The 13,434-nt window shown below is 41.3% G+C and overlaps 1 protein-coding gene across 5 annotated transcripts in view; it reads right to left on the bottom strand.

The window, feature by feature from the left end:
- The window catches only part of SASH1 (SAM and SH3 domain containing 1), a 540,193-nt gene that overhangs the window by 55,120 nt on the left and 471,639 nt on the right, over nucleotides 1-13,434 (bottom strand). For all 5 annotated transcript variants that reach the window (XM_051811190.1, XM_051811193.1, XM_051811191.1 and 2 more), the window contains exons 3-4: nucleotides 6,923-6,973; nucleotides 6,752-6,801 (exon numbers count right to left, since the gene is read on the bottom strand). In XM_051811190.1, the coding sequence (XP_051667150.1) occupies nucleotides 6,752-6,801; nucleotides 6,923-6,973 (101 nt within the window). The remainder of the gene's footprint in view (nucleotides 1-6,751; nucleotides 6,802-6,922; nucleotides 6,974-13,434) is intronic.

Here is a 13,434-nt window from a genome sequence, read left to right as displayed (position 1 = left end):
TCCACAGAACTAGAAAGAGAAACAAATGACACCATGTGCTGCTTTCATGAATGTGCCTGTTGATTTTTAAAAGCTCATCATTCTTGAAACAGAACAAACACGGGAACTGAGAATGATGGGGGTTTGTTTCAACACTAAGTATTTTAAATGTATATGTTCTTTAACAAATGGCCACGTCTCATTTATGGACTTTAAAATCCACAGATGCACAGCACCATATGATAATGAAACCACTACTGTTATGATCTTCAATAAACTGATAGTGCCCCTCTCATTCCTTCCCAAGGACTATTTATAGCCCACTGAGGAAAATGGTTTAGATGGGATTTTCAGTATACAAATATTATGCACATTCATAGTGGTGAATAAACCAGTGCAAAAGCCCATGCTGGCTCTGCTGCAAAGCCATTTGGTTATCCGCGTGCATTAGAAATGGCCCAGTTACATAATTAGTATGAAAAACTGACACACTTGTAACTGCTCCTGACTGAATACAAGATAATTTATCTAACTGGAGCTGGCACAGGGAAGAAAACGGGCCTTTGGTATTTTTATCAAATTTGCATGAACCTGAAGAGAAAGGAGGCCTGCAAGGTTCTGACCTTGCTGGCATCAGTGTGAGAAAGGGATGGAAAGCAAAGACGTTTCATTCAATTATCTTCTCATTAGGTTTCCATAGCAATGGCACTTTAAGCAGGTCAAAACTTTCTCAGTGGAAACAAACACTGAGCTGCTTGTGGGCCCTGCATGTGTATGTGTATTTCACAGCATCACCAGCATGGAAGTCACCACGTTGGTCCCACAGGCTTGGTCCGGGGACTGGCAGCAGGCAGGTGGGGGTATGTCACGTATGTAATAACTGACTGGTTGGTCCCAGCCAGGAGGCAGATAATTGCCAGCTAAAAACTCTTTGACAGCAAAGAGCAGGGCCTGATGTACTGCAGGCAACGCATCCCTGTTCTCCGTGCATTGCTCATTGTGTGCCATCTCAACTAGCTGTGACAAGTCTGACTTTGGTGTGAAAGGCACCCTTCATACCTCCCCATACAAAATTAACAGGATTGAAATCTTCTTCCAGCTGCTCAAAGGCACACTGGTTTCCCTCCTCACGTGTCCCAGGCATCATTTGGCTGGCCTCTTGCTCCTATTGTGTGGGTTATTGTGGGAGTTTCCTGCCCTACTTCTCTTGAGGAGGCTGTTTAAAGGCAGCATGAATAATTTGGCTTTGACTAAATCAGGCCTCAAACAAGTGAAAACAGGGCCATACACATTCACTGATTTTTTTCAATTCCTGCAAGCAAAGGGTATATAAAAAAATGTATCTTAAATGAAACATCTCAAGTACAGAAAGATCTTACTTCTTTTCCTTCCAATATTCTTTTCCATTTTTAAACTGTTTGAGAGGAACAATTTATTCTGTTAGCAATTAAGTGCAGCCTTTAGCATTTTCTCTTTGGGGGATTTGTTTGTTTTCTGCTTTGTTCTTCTCTGTTTCTACCCTCTCTGCCTCACATCCTCTGTCAGACTTGCACTCCTCTTTCTTTGCAGATGAGCTTACAAATACCTGCCAAAGGTAATCTGGGCACCTTGAGAAGTTGTCAGAATCTAAGTGATAGAACTTAAGCCCCCCCCAGCCATAGGATGATTTAATAACCTCCTGCATTCAAATCTTGACCTGCAGCTTGGATGCTGCAGGGAAAGAGGATTAGGGAATCAAGTGTTAAAAACTGATGGCAAAGGCCAGTAAATTAGTGTACCAAAGGGGGCACAATTGAGACTTGCATGAACCTTTTTGCAGCTTTCACTAAAAATCATTGTGGAAGATGGGAACACTGAAATGCAAGCACTCTCCCAGCCTTAGACTAATACAGAGTTCCAGTTTATACCACGGGACACTGAATGGCTGTACTATGGCACATTCTTTGCAGAAAATCTGTAAAAACAGATTCAGTCAATCACCTCTCCTGCAGATAGCAGTCACTTGTGTTGTGGCCTTACTGTTTGCCTGCTCACAACCTCTGAGAAAGTCACAATGCCCGAGGAGCCTACTGTGTGACTCCTGCTGTGACATTCCCAACAAGCCATCAGAGATCTGGTCAGACTGTACAAATTCCATGGTGAGTGGTTCAATACATCCTGTACACATAGAGAGGATGACAAAGACATTCGCTCTCGGGAGCAGCTGAAGCAGAGAGTTAAGGACACAGCTGCCAGAGGCACAGCAGCTCCCACACACTGGGGGAATGCAAAGACCCTGAGTAATGTTGCCCTGTACTGCCTGTACCCCACATGTGCTTGCTTTTCTTCTTCTCCCCGACAAGTCTGTTTCTGGCCAGTTTCCTGCTCTGGCAGAGTCTTGGATTTAGGTCCTGAGTATCACAGGGTCAAGAACAATTGAACTGTACTGAGCCACAGGCTGAGGAGTACAGCAGGATGAATTGTGGCACTTGATGTGAAGTGTGACCATTTCTCTTACTTGGTCAGGAGTGTGCTTGAGTGGTACAGTTCAAGAAACAGCAGGTGATTCACATAGGAGGCAACAATTCATAACACCCGCTGTCATGCAAAGGTAGTGGGAATGACTGTGAAACATCAGATACATGATACAGCTGTTACCTCATTCATTGTTTTCATCCTTCCTTTTTCTAGCAATTGCAAAGAAAAAAAATAGTATACAGGAGTGTCAGTACCTCATCCTATCTCTATGCAGTGCTGTTGGGTCTCTCACCACTTCTTTCTCTTTCCTGGCAGTTCTCTGATACATTACATCTGAAACTGGCCCAGAGGCTGATGGAGCAAACAGTGATAGCAAACAGATCTATTTCCCAAGAGGGAAAACACACAACTTCCCCTCTGAAACATCCCCCCAGTTCTTCTAAAAACAGGATGAGAGTCAGGATGCAGAAGCCTGAGTTCAGGGGACTGGGTTTAACCTGGATTTCCTGGCAAACATGCAGAGCTCATCAGTCTGTCATGTACACTTGAATACTCAAAAATGGGAACAGGCTAAAAGTTGGGTTACATTGTTTAAAAGCTCTGTTTACAATTATGAGAAAACCTTGCTCAGTCCCCTATCTGAGTAAACATCCTTGGGGTGTTGCCATCACTTGGAAATAATAGGGATTGTATATACAATACATCCCCAGATCAACATGGTATGGGGTCAGAGAAGTAATAGTAACTGCTAAAGAACACATTTACTGCATATTTGCTACATTGATGATTCTTCTAGCAAAAGCAGAAGTCAATCTGTTTGTAGAGAAGCACCTGCAGTTCTGGGGAGATTTTTGTTTAAAATGAATAATATCGCTTAAAGATGCTGTTGCCAATTTACTGAAGGCATACTGAAAATCTGCAAAGTTACGCTAGCACCACAGCTTACAGCAAGGCTGTAAGTTTAAAAGATGGAAATCTTGGAAAGGGCAAAGAGAAGTGAAAATTATTATTCAGAGAAGAGAGCTACAACACCTCATTCCCTGCTTTGCATTATTTGCTGAATATGGCATGACTTAGAAACCTGACGAACTGTTTCAATTTATAGAAGGAACTCCAGTAAGGTCAAAAAAACAGAGCAATTGTGAGGCAAAGCTTGAACAAATATGACTTTGCTTTCTATTGCTTATGGATAGCTTTTCAGGCCATATCAGTATCCTTGCTGTTATTCACATAAATCTCAGAGGTTTTTGCTACAGTGAAGATTTTTCTCTCTGTGTCAGAACCAATCAAACAAAAGCCATATATGGTAGGGCATATATAATGCTCAGAGCAGGTTCACATGTGCAGTCTTTTTTGTAGCTTTGTCCAATTAACAGGAACAGTGTTGTCAGCCACAGAGGAAGGTAGTATTGGCCCAAACACCTTCTGGAGGGACAATGACTCACAGTGACACAATTCCGCCTCCAGGCCCATTTAATCCCTTCTGCCTCCCTCCAGGCCCTATGGCTGCTCATCTGTGTTACAGCACATCACCCACTAGACAAATATGTGTTAAACAACTTGCTGGACTGAGGGCAGTGACTAATTTTGCACTGACTTTGACCAGACTGGGCAGCAGGGTTAGTAAGACTCAAGGCAAGACTGAACATACATTGCTTGTCCACACAAACAGGATTCTTTCCTACCACAGACCACCAAGGTTAATCTGTTTTCAGTGTGGTGTACAGTGGAGCCTGCTGGGCTCTCTCTTCCAATTGGGTACCACAGAAAAGGGAAACCAAACCAGGTTAAAGCAAACATCGCCTCTCCCAGTCTGTCTGGAATCTCTAAACTCTGGCAAATTAAACAACCATCCAGATGTGTTATTTTTAAAACTTTAGACCCCGGTAGTGTTAAGCTGCAGGGTGTGCAGGCAGCAGTGCTGGGTGAGGGAGCTACTGAGAGTGACCATGATCCAGCCAGCTCCTGAAAGTCTGGATGGCTAGTTTTGAACAAATCTTTCCTTTTGTTCCCCAAATCTCTTTGTGAATATGAGAAACCAATGCACATCTGTATCAAGTTTCGTGTTTGGCAAACTACTCTCACAATAAAAGAAGTTTTGTAAAAGGTTTACCCCACATCTTCCACACAGCATGAGAGGTACACAAAAACAGTGTCCCCAAAGGGATAAGCTTTCCTGTCTCATAGCATGCCCACACAGAAAATTCAGATCAAAGCCATATACTAAACACTGAACACCCCTCAAAAAACCCTAGGGTCAACATGACATCCTCCTCTGACAAACATCAAATTCAACATGTTAGTAGCAAGTACAGATGTGTCAAATGGGCTTGATGTGGTCATCTTCCCGTAGATCAATTTTATAAAATCTGCCTCCCAGGAAGAGGCAATTCATGTGAAAATTCATCTCTCCAAGCTGAGGGAAATGAAGCCACTACTGATGTGGGCAGGCTGTCACTAATCAGCACAGGTCTTTATTATTTCAGGTTTGAATAATTTGTATGGTATTGAGGAGATATAATTTATTATTTTCAACACCTTGTCCAATTAGAATGCATCACATGGCCTGGTGTCTTATTGTGCAAGTATCTGGCACAACCTGTCCTACACAGGTTTCATATGTATGATCAGGTTAATCACATACACCCCTCTACAAATACTCAAATGGGACACTTCCATTCTTGAAAGGTCCACAAAAATCACACGTCCCTTTCATCTGAACTAAGATAAGGTGGTTAAATCCCTTTCAGTGAGGTAAATGGGCTATCTCAGAAGATGTTTGTGTAGCTACTGTCTTCTCACTCAGTTGTTTGTGGTACAACACCTACACAGAGACACAACTTAGAAAGCTGGCTAGAACTTGTAAGTGGAGTTTCCCCAGTTGTGTGCTGTCCTCCTGTGAGATCCTTATCTCATTATTATCTGAGGTGAGACGATGATATTTACCCATGGATAAAGTGCTTTGAGGTTGAGAGAAAAGCATTTAGGATTACAGGATAACCTTGGAGGTTTACTTCACAGATTAGAGTTCTCATTATGTTTCCATCCACATGACACTTCTGGTTTCATTATAGTGTTAGACAGGCAGGTATCCTTCAAGAACACTTTTTCATGTTTCAATATCTGAAGTATGACTATTAAACTATAAGACTTCTAGGCCTTCTCTTTTACCAGCATATAATATGGGGGCAGTGACAGTATCCAAGGTAAAATTCACCTCATCTGTCTTGTACTGTTTTGAAAAAGAGCATCTGCCTCAAGCAAACCATCTTTGCTTTCTCTTTGGGTGATGAAGTGAGATAAGGCACCTCTAAAAGACAATTTATTGCACTCTGAGACCTTTAACATGAACTAGCTTTCAGACAATCACAAAGGAAGCCCCTAAGCAGCTGTTCACTGCCATACAACTGACTTCTACATAGTCAGTGTGAGTCCCATACCCCATACCCACTACAGATCCCTCTGGGACTGACAGTCCTTCTATGGAACTAGCAAAAACAAGGGCAGAAATCTTCCTATTACTGTCCAGTGTTGAATCACTGGAAGATATTCAAATGTGGGACTGTAAAACCATACAAAAGCATGTCACATCACAACTGTATTCTACATACTCCCTCTGAACCAGTCCAGCTGGCACTACTCCAGGAAGTGCAGGCAATTGGAAATACAGTGGCAGTTGTCTTCATGCACCACTGCACGTTACCCGCAGCAGTACGGATCCAAGATCTTGGGATCAAAGGAAGGAGGCACAGAAAACAAGCACACACATTGCAGCAGGAGGTGACAGTAAACAGAAACTCTCTCAGTCCTCACAGAGAGGTTTTTATCAAGGACTTCTAAAATTAAAGTTCCTTTTAACTTGGTTTTAAATACTTCATTCCCTTGGCACCTTCTTCAAAAGCACAGTTACAAGCTCAGGAGTGCACAGGAAAAGGAACATGATTTAAGTTTGTAACTCTCCCTTCCCCTCACCTGTCTTTTTGGCTGCATTTAGGCCTAGTCACAGAAAGTAATTTTTAAAGGAAGTTTACTTTGCAGAGAATGTGAAATCACCAGTGTTCCTCAAAAATGACTACCAGTTGTATGCACATCCCAAGAGGGGAGAAACAACAACCCTCTTTTGATATAATAAACCCAAAATAATAAAAGGTCAAAAGAGAACAAGAGAAGGAGCAGGTTCCAACACAGGTTTCATTAATAATGGCTGGATTTGAAATCTAGAAATATCAATGTGATCTAAAGTGAATTTACTCCAAGGGAAAAGAAAACGCACAAAATTCCCTCTCCCTTATTTCTTTCCTGTGTCTTCACTTACTTTCTTTCAGTGTCGGGTGTTGATGCAGTGCTGCTGAGACCAAGTGACTCCTGCAAGAGAAGACACATAGCAGTGAGAGCAGACACAAGAGAAGCCTTTACCCAATTTATGCAGAATATCAAATTAAAGAACAAACAAACAAAAGTAGGTGATCAAAATCTACGTGCTTACCTCAATCTGGGATCGCAGTTGTAGAGATGTAGGACTCACATCAGGTTTCTCCTAAAACACAACAAATGTCAGGTTAATGAAATTATTCTAAAGACCAGACAGAATAAATCTGAAGGGGAGAAAAAGGGAAGAAGAAACAGGGTAACATAAATTAGGACTACCTCAAAACAATTCTAATAGTAAACATTAACCTCTCCAGAGGGAATTACTTTCAGGATAAACTCTGAAATAATACAGAAAAACAGCTAATTCTATAAATCACTGAAGAATATAGAAGAAGGTAAAACTGCTAGACAGAAGTGATGCAAAACAAAATACAAAGAGGAATTATTTATTTATTTTCACTAGATCATCACACAATTTGCTAGCTAAGTTCAAGTGCAATTTCCAAAAATTCACCTTCAGAGAAAATATACAGGGAAAATCTGGGATTATAACAGCATGTCTGAGCTAAAAATACCAGGAGGATTCAGAGACATTTCAGAAAGGCCAGTTTCTCACACAGAAACTTGTCAACAGTATGGAGTTCAAATCACCTTCCTTCAAACATCTAAGGTATAACCATCTACTCCAAAACTCTGCCATTCAGGCTCCCTTTGCAGTCAATAGAGACACACAGAAGCTCTTACAGAACAACTCACCCAACAGGTTTCAGCTCTAAGCTAGATGAGGGAGTCCCAGTGGTGGTGTCTAATTTAAGATTGTAAGCCAACTGCCTGAAAGGCACATACTATTAACAGGTCTAGCTGAAATCAGTGGGAAAAGTCCAGTCCAGTTAAAATAGAGGAAGATATTATAGCTTTCAGTATTGAGAAATACACTTTGTGTATGAAATCATAGGGGAACCCACTTATACCTACTTTATTCTCAGCCAGTCCTAGCCCTCATGAAGTTATAGCAAAGTAAGTAATGTAACTTACTCATCGTAACTGGGTAAGCAACCACAGTAATATGCATGCTTAAAAAAAATAAAAATGGGTTTGTTTCTCAATACTGGAGGGACTTCATGTTCACGCATTCCTCAGCCTACATGTAAAACTCTTATCTCCGTGAAATTGTACTTCCTATGCCCTTTGTTTACAGAAAGGGTGACAAAATGTTCTTGGGATTTAATTAAAAAAAAAGAAAACCAGACACAATTTTCTGGAAAGGCAGTCTTTTAATAATTAACAGGAAATTACCACTGACTGCCATGAAGTGGTTTTAGATTAACCCACCCAGAAAGTCTACAAGATCTAGATTAGAGAGGATCCTACTCTGCCATCATACAACTGAATCAGTTTGCACTGTTGGCCATGGCAGCCAGGAGGGCACGGGATACCTCACAGCCCTGTGCTTGCCAGGACACAAGGCTGACACTGGGTCACTGTCCTACTGGAGGATTTTGCCTGGCCATATGTGGTCACTGTATCTGCTTTTCTAATTTTATAACATGAAAAGGGAAATGAAGTTCTTAAGTGGAAGTGGACACGGAAAGGCAATCACATTCATGTACTGACAGGTCCAAAGGACTCCTCTAGTCAAGCAGAAGCTGGACCAAGCCCAGGGAAATTCCACTGATGTTCACAGATCAGAAAAGTGAAATTAGCTATTTGGCACCCTCTCTTTTGCCATTAGCTCTGTCAAAACGGAATCCGATTAAGTTTTGCATCTGGAAAAGACTGTAAATCCTCCTCAGGCACTCTCCAACTCCTGCCTAGCAGTTTGCAAAGAGGTAGGGAAAGACAAGCCCCACAGTCCAAACACTTCACATTCATGAGCACCTTGTTAGTCCACACACTGCTGCACTTTCGGAAAAGGAGCATTTTATCGCTTTATGTTACAATTTCAGTATGCCAGTTAGGAGAATCCACCATGTCCCCCATGTGCTTTTAGATCCCTTGCTGCAAGTTTTTTTTGTTTGGTTGGTTTTTTTTTTTTTTTAATATACTAGGTTTTTTGTAAACTATCATTTATAAGATGCTGCCTGGCCTCCCAAGACTACAGAGTCTTTTGCTTGAGCAGCTGCTTGTGAAGTTGAAGCCTGAGACTGCAATTAGATGAAAAGTTACTATTTTCAGCCTAAAACTATTCAGATGAGCGGTTAGCTGCACCCCATGTAACAAAATCCTAAGAAAATGTGACTGTATTTGCTTTCTTTTTTCTCATTTGCTGTCAAGCCCACCCTGTTAGAACAGGAGCAGTTTTGTAGGATCAAGATGACTGTGGAAGGCAGAAGCAAGGACAACTCTCCTCTCCCTCCTCTAGAGCTCCTCTTTGCAACGCTGGGATGCAAAACACCTGATAGTACTGCACTGTTGTGATTAATATTCCTACCTGCCTTTCCAGCAGAATGGTATTTCTTCCTATTGCTATTTACACAAGAAACCAAAGAAAATACTTAGGGAAATAGTACTCTCAACTGAACGTCTGTCTTAGATCTGTATCAGAGATCACAGAACTTTCATCAGCCTCAAGCAATTCTATTTATTTTGGTTAAAATCCATTAAACCTCATGTTAAACCTCACTTTAAAATCCACATGTTGTATTGACTTTTATTCATCAGGATCAGGGCCCTTTTTTCCAAAGGCTAATTCTAGAAAGTTGAGCAAATGTTGTACTGTTGGCATGCTCTCAAGCAGGTTATAGAATCTTTTCAGAAAATATTTTTAAAAGTTGGTTTCATGAAAGTACATCTTTCACCCTTCTGAACCAAATCTTAAAAATTAAACAGAGGACAGCTTGCATGTATAGAAACAGTGGCTGTAGTAAGAGACATTTCTAGCCTGCATTGCAAGGGCTCTGGTCTAGACAAAGCAGGTGTCAGAGTGATAGGTATTTTCTGTCCTAGCAGCCTGCTGCCCCAGATATCTGCCCTCCACATATGCCTGTAAAGCTTGTCAGACGTGTATCAGACATTCACACCACTTACACACTATGCAGTGTTGGTGAACAAACCCCAATAATCTGAGAAAGTACCTGATCAAGTGCAGGCTCCTTAAGCTATGTAATTAAATCCAGTACTTCCCGAAAGTGACTGATTTACTTGCATTGTTTCTGGATTTAAGGGGCCCTAGGCAAGACCCCTATCCTGTGTTGAGACACTGTCAATGCATATTCAACTAGTCCAATACACTATTAAATCACAGCAACTGAGATCTGAAGATTCTGGAGAAACTGAAATATTCACCAATTGTATCCAATCCCCAGGGAACATATTAGAGGAAGGACAAACTGGCTTAGCACCAGCCTGTCCAGCTACCCTTGAGGTCCAAGGTCAGCACAGCACAGAATCTCAAATACCAATAATAAAGCCAGGGGGAGCTCTTAAAAATTAGTAATGCTAATATATTGCAGAGTGAAGTCCACCGAATTTAAACTAAGAATTCCTCCATCATCACCTACAGCTGATCTAAATCAATCTCAGCTTGCAGAAGAATTTTATTCTCCCATCTTTAAAGCCATTTCTTAGCAGTCCTATTTCCTTCCTGTCTCCTCCTTCATCCAAAGCCAATGCCATCAAGAGGATGGGTGCAGGACAAGTCCCTGAGGTCCTGGCTGAAGCTGTGATCCAGCAGCTAGAGGAAGGGATGGATGGCAGGCATTGAACTGCCCAGGTACTGCCTGGTATTGCCAACCCTTCTCCACTGTTGGCACTGAGGAAAGTGCCCGTGGTGCCAGACTGGTAAGCTTGGGAGCTCTGGTGCAGAAGTGCAAATTGGTGAAATGCTTTTTACAAATCACTCCTTTTGGAAGAAAACATGTGTAGTAATCTTAACAAACAGGATTTGTGGCTTATGCTTCAAGCCTTTAGTTGTTTGCCTCAGGGCTCAAGAAAGAAGCTTACTTCACAGGTAGCTTTTTTTTGTCTACTTTGTACACTGTGATTTATGTGATCATTTGCATACATTTTCTTTTCAAATTATTGCAGGCTTCTAAATATTGTGATTTTGGTTTTATATACTACCTTCCTTGTAAAAATCTTCAAAACAGTTTTGTGACGATTTACGAGCTAAGCCTGAAAAACACAATCAGGTAGAAAATATAAAGCCAAAAATACATGGGAAAAAAGCTGAAAACTTTCTTCCTGACTGGAATGGCAGGTTTTGAACTCATGAGGGACTTTTCCTCCCATGACAACTTCAGTTCAGTTGTTCTGTATGTAACGTAACAGATAAGAGACAGACCATGGCCTATCAGAAGGCATTGCTGTTCTGCTCCTGAAATACACAAGCATAGTAGAGAAGAGCATCTGAAAGGAAAACTGGTCACCCAGGGTATGCCTCACAAATTCTAGGGGGACTGTGTGTATTTTAATCACCTAAATATTATGCTTCATCTGTGCTCCACACCACAACTTAGTTTAGGAAATTATATTCATTGAATGAATCCCTTCTAATTAGAAATTCATGAACCTCTTCACAGTTTCTGCCACAGGAGCTGTGTCCATTTGAATCATAAATTTAAACACTCCTCTGCAGATCCCGAGACAGGATTAATCTCACTGTGCAGACAAGAACTATGCAAAAGGAGACCCAGATGAATGCTGGGAAAATTCAGTGACATAGCCAGTAATTTATAAATAATTTTATGAAACCATTTCAGCAGGTGTAATTAAAGCACCTACAGCTGAAAATTTCTGAGACAATTCTGCCAGCCTTTTTCCAAATGTTTTCTCTCTTTGCTCTGAACACGCATTACACGTTCTAGTGTAGCTTCTGAAATGATCAAACAAAGCTGTATCTGAAGGACAGACAGAGCACTGAAGGCCTGTAAGTGTTTTGCTTTAAAAGCGATCGTTCTGCCCTGGCGTCCTCCACCGCACACTGTATTTCAGCTTCTGTGGAAGTCCTGGAGAAGACAAATGGAAGCCACTGTGCAGAGACAGTGTAGGTATGCAGGTGTGTAATGGAAATCACCTACACGTCACTAACTATGGGCTACAGGTCAGAATAAAGAAATAAAAAAGACCTATTCCTATGTCAACCACATCAGCAAGTGTTTGAGAGAACTAAACAATTCAGTGAGCTTCCAGTAGTACAGATTAATAAAGTCCCATTTTCAGTCTCAAACCATAACCTCTGGACACCCCCTTAGCTGTTACACTGAACAGAGGTTTTCTGCTCCATTACTCTCGCATGTTAGAGCCAGAGCTGACACATGCAAAATGATAACATCCTGCAGCAGAAGCAAAACTCTGATCAAGGAAATGAGCTATGCAGGAGGGACGGTATATAAAAAAAAAAAAGGTATCTAAAAAAATAAATTCTTCTACACATGAAACAACAGTCCAAGTGTCTTAGTGCCACATAGAGAAGTGCAGACATAGGTAAACACTTAGCTTAACTACTGATGAAATGCAGCTTCAGAGAGAACACACTGTTACAGCACTCACATATCTGCTTCTAGTGTTAGGGAGGGAAGAAAAATCATGCCTCTCAGCTTGACGCAAATGTTGGAATCTATTGAACTTAACACATCACTGGGGGAAGTGTTTGACGCTCTCCCCTTTGCCAACAGTGAAAACAGAAGGGTATTTTTTCATCCATCTCAAATACACTCCATTCAACACTAAGGCTAGGAGCCACAGGGGCTGAAAAACATTCTACAATGATTTTGAAAAACATAATTCATTAGCAATTACAGAGAAACTGCAGCTTTTGTAAAGCCTGTAACAATAACAAGTGAGGCAGGGCTAACTCATAAATCCACTTGTAACAAACAGAAGCAGAATCCAGCGAAATTACAGCACAAACACACAAAAAACCCCAACAGCAATGGGCTTCAGAGAAAGAAAAGTCAATACGGAAACACAGCATTCTGCAGTAGGGAAATCAAATACCTTCTGATCAATTTTCCAAACAAGATGAAGCAAGCTCCGAACTATGGTAGCTGCCTTTGTACTAAAAACATATTAATATAAAGGCACATGAATGCAACTAGGACACAGCAGGTCTTCGATTGATGCATTTTACACCCGCTACTCAAATGGTAAAAGACCTCTTGTGCCTCTGTACTAGAACTCTTGCTGGTATTAACAGGATGAGCAAGACCTGCCATCTTTGCCTAAAAATCCTTACATCTGTAAACATTGGCCAAAAAGAGCCAAAAAGAACTTTTGTGAAATAATGATGGAAGATACGGGTTTCCAGAGAGGACTTTAGGATAGCAAGGATGTTTTTGCATCAAGAAGAGCTGGAATGTTTCAGAGGAATGAAAAAAACCCTAAACAAACCATATCAAGAAGGGTTATATGCGAAGACAAAGAGGGCTCAGGATGTGACACAGACAAGGGAGGCACGAGATAAAGCCCAACTAGACATTGTCCAAGTGGAGCCCTTCTTGTGCAGGAGCTGACAACGGACCTGGGGAAGAGTCACCACTTCCCCCAGAGAGATGGTTTTGTTCTATGTGAAAAGGACACAAGGAAGAGAGAAAATAAATGAATAAACAAACAAGCAAACAACAGTTTGTTTCAGGGTACTTTGCGGTAGGAACAGCCTGGCCAGCCAAGTACAGATTCCTTGCCCAG

This window comes from Manacus candei, unplaced genomic scaffold, assembly GCF_025592945.1.
Source record: "Manacus candei isolate 608988 ecotype Guabito, Panama unplaced genomic scaffold, ASM2559294v1 h1tg000081l, whole genome shotgun sequence".
Lineage (NCBI taxonomy): Eukaryota > Metazoa > Chordata > Aves > Passeriformes > Pipridae > Manacus > Manacus candei.
The sequence above is the reverse complement of the archived record's forward strand: the minus strand, read 5'-3'. Positions and strand labels throughout refer to the sequence as shown.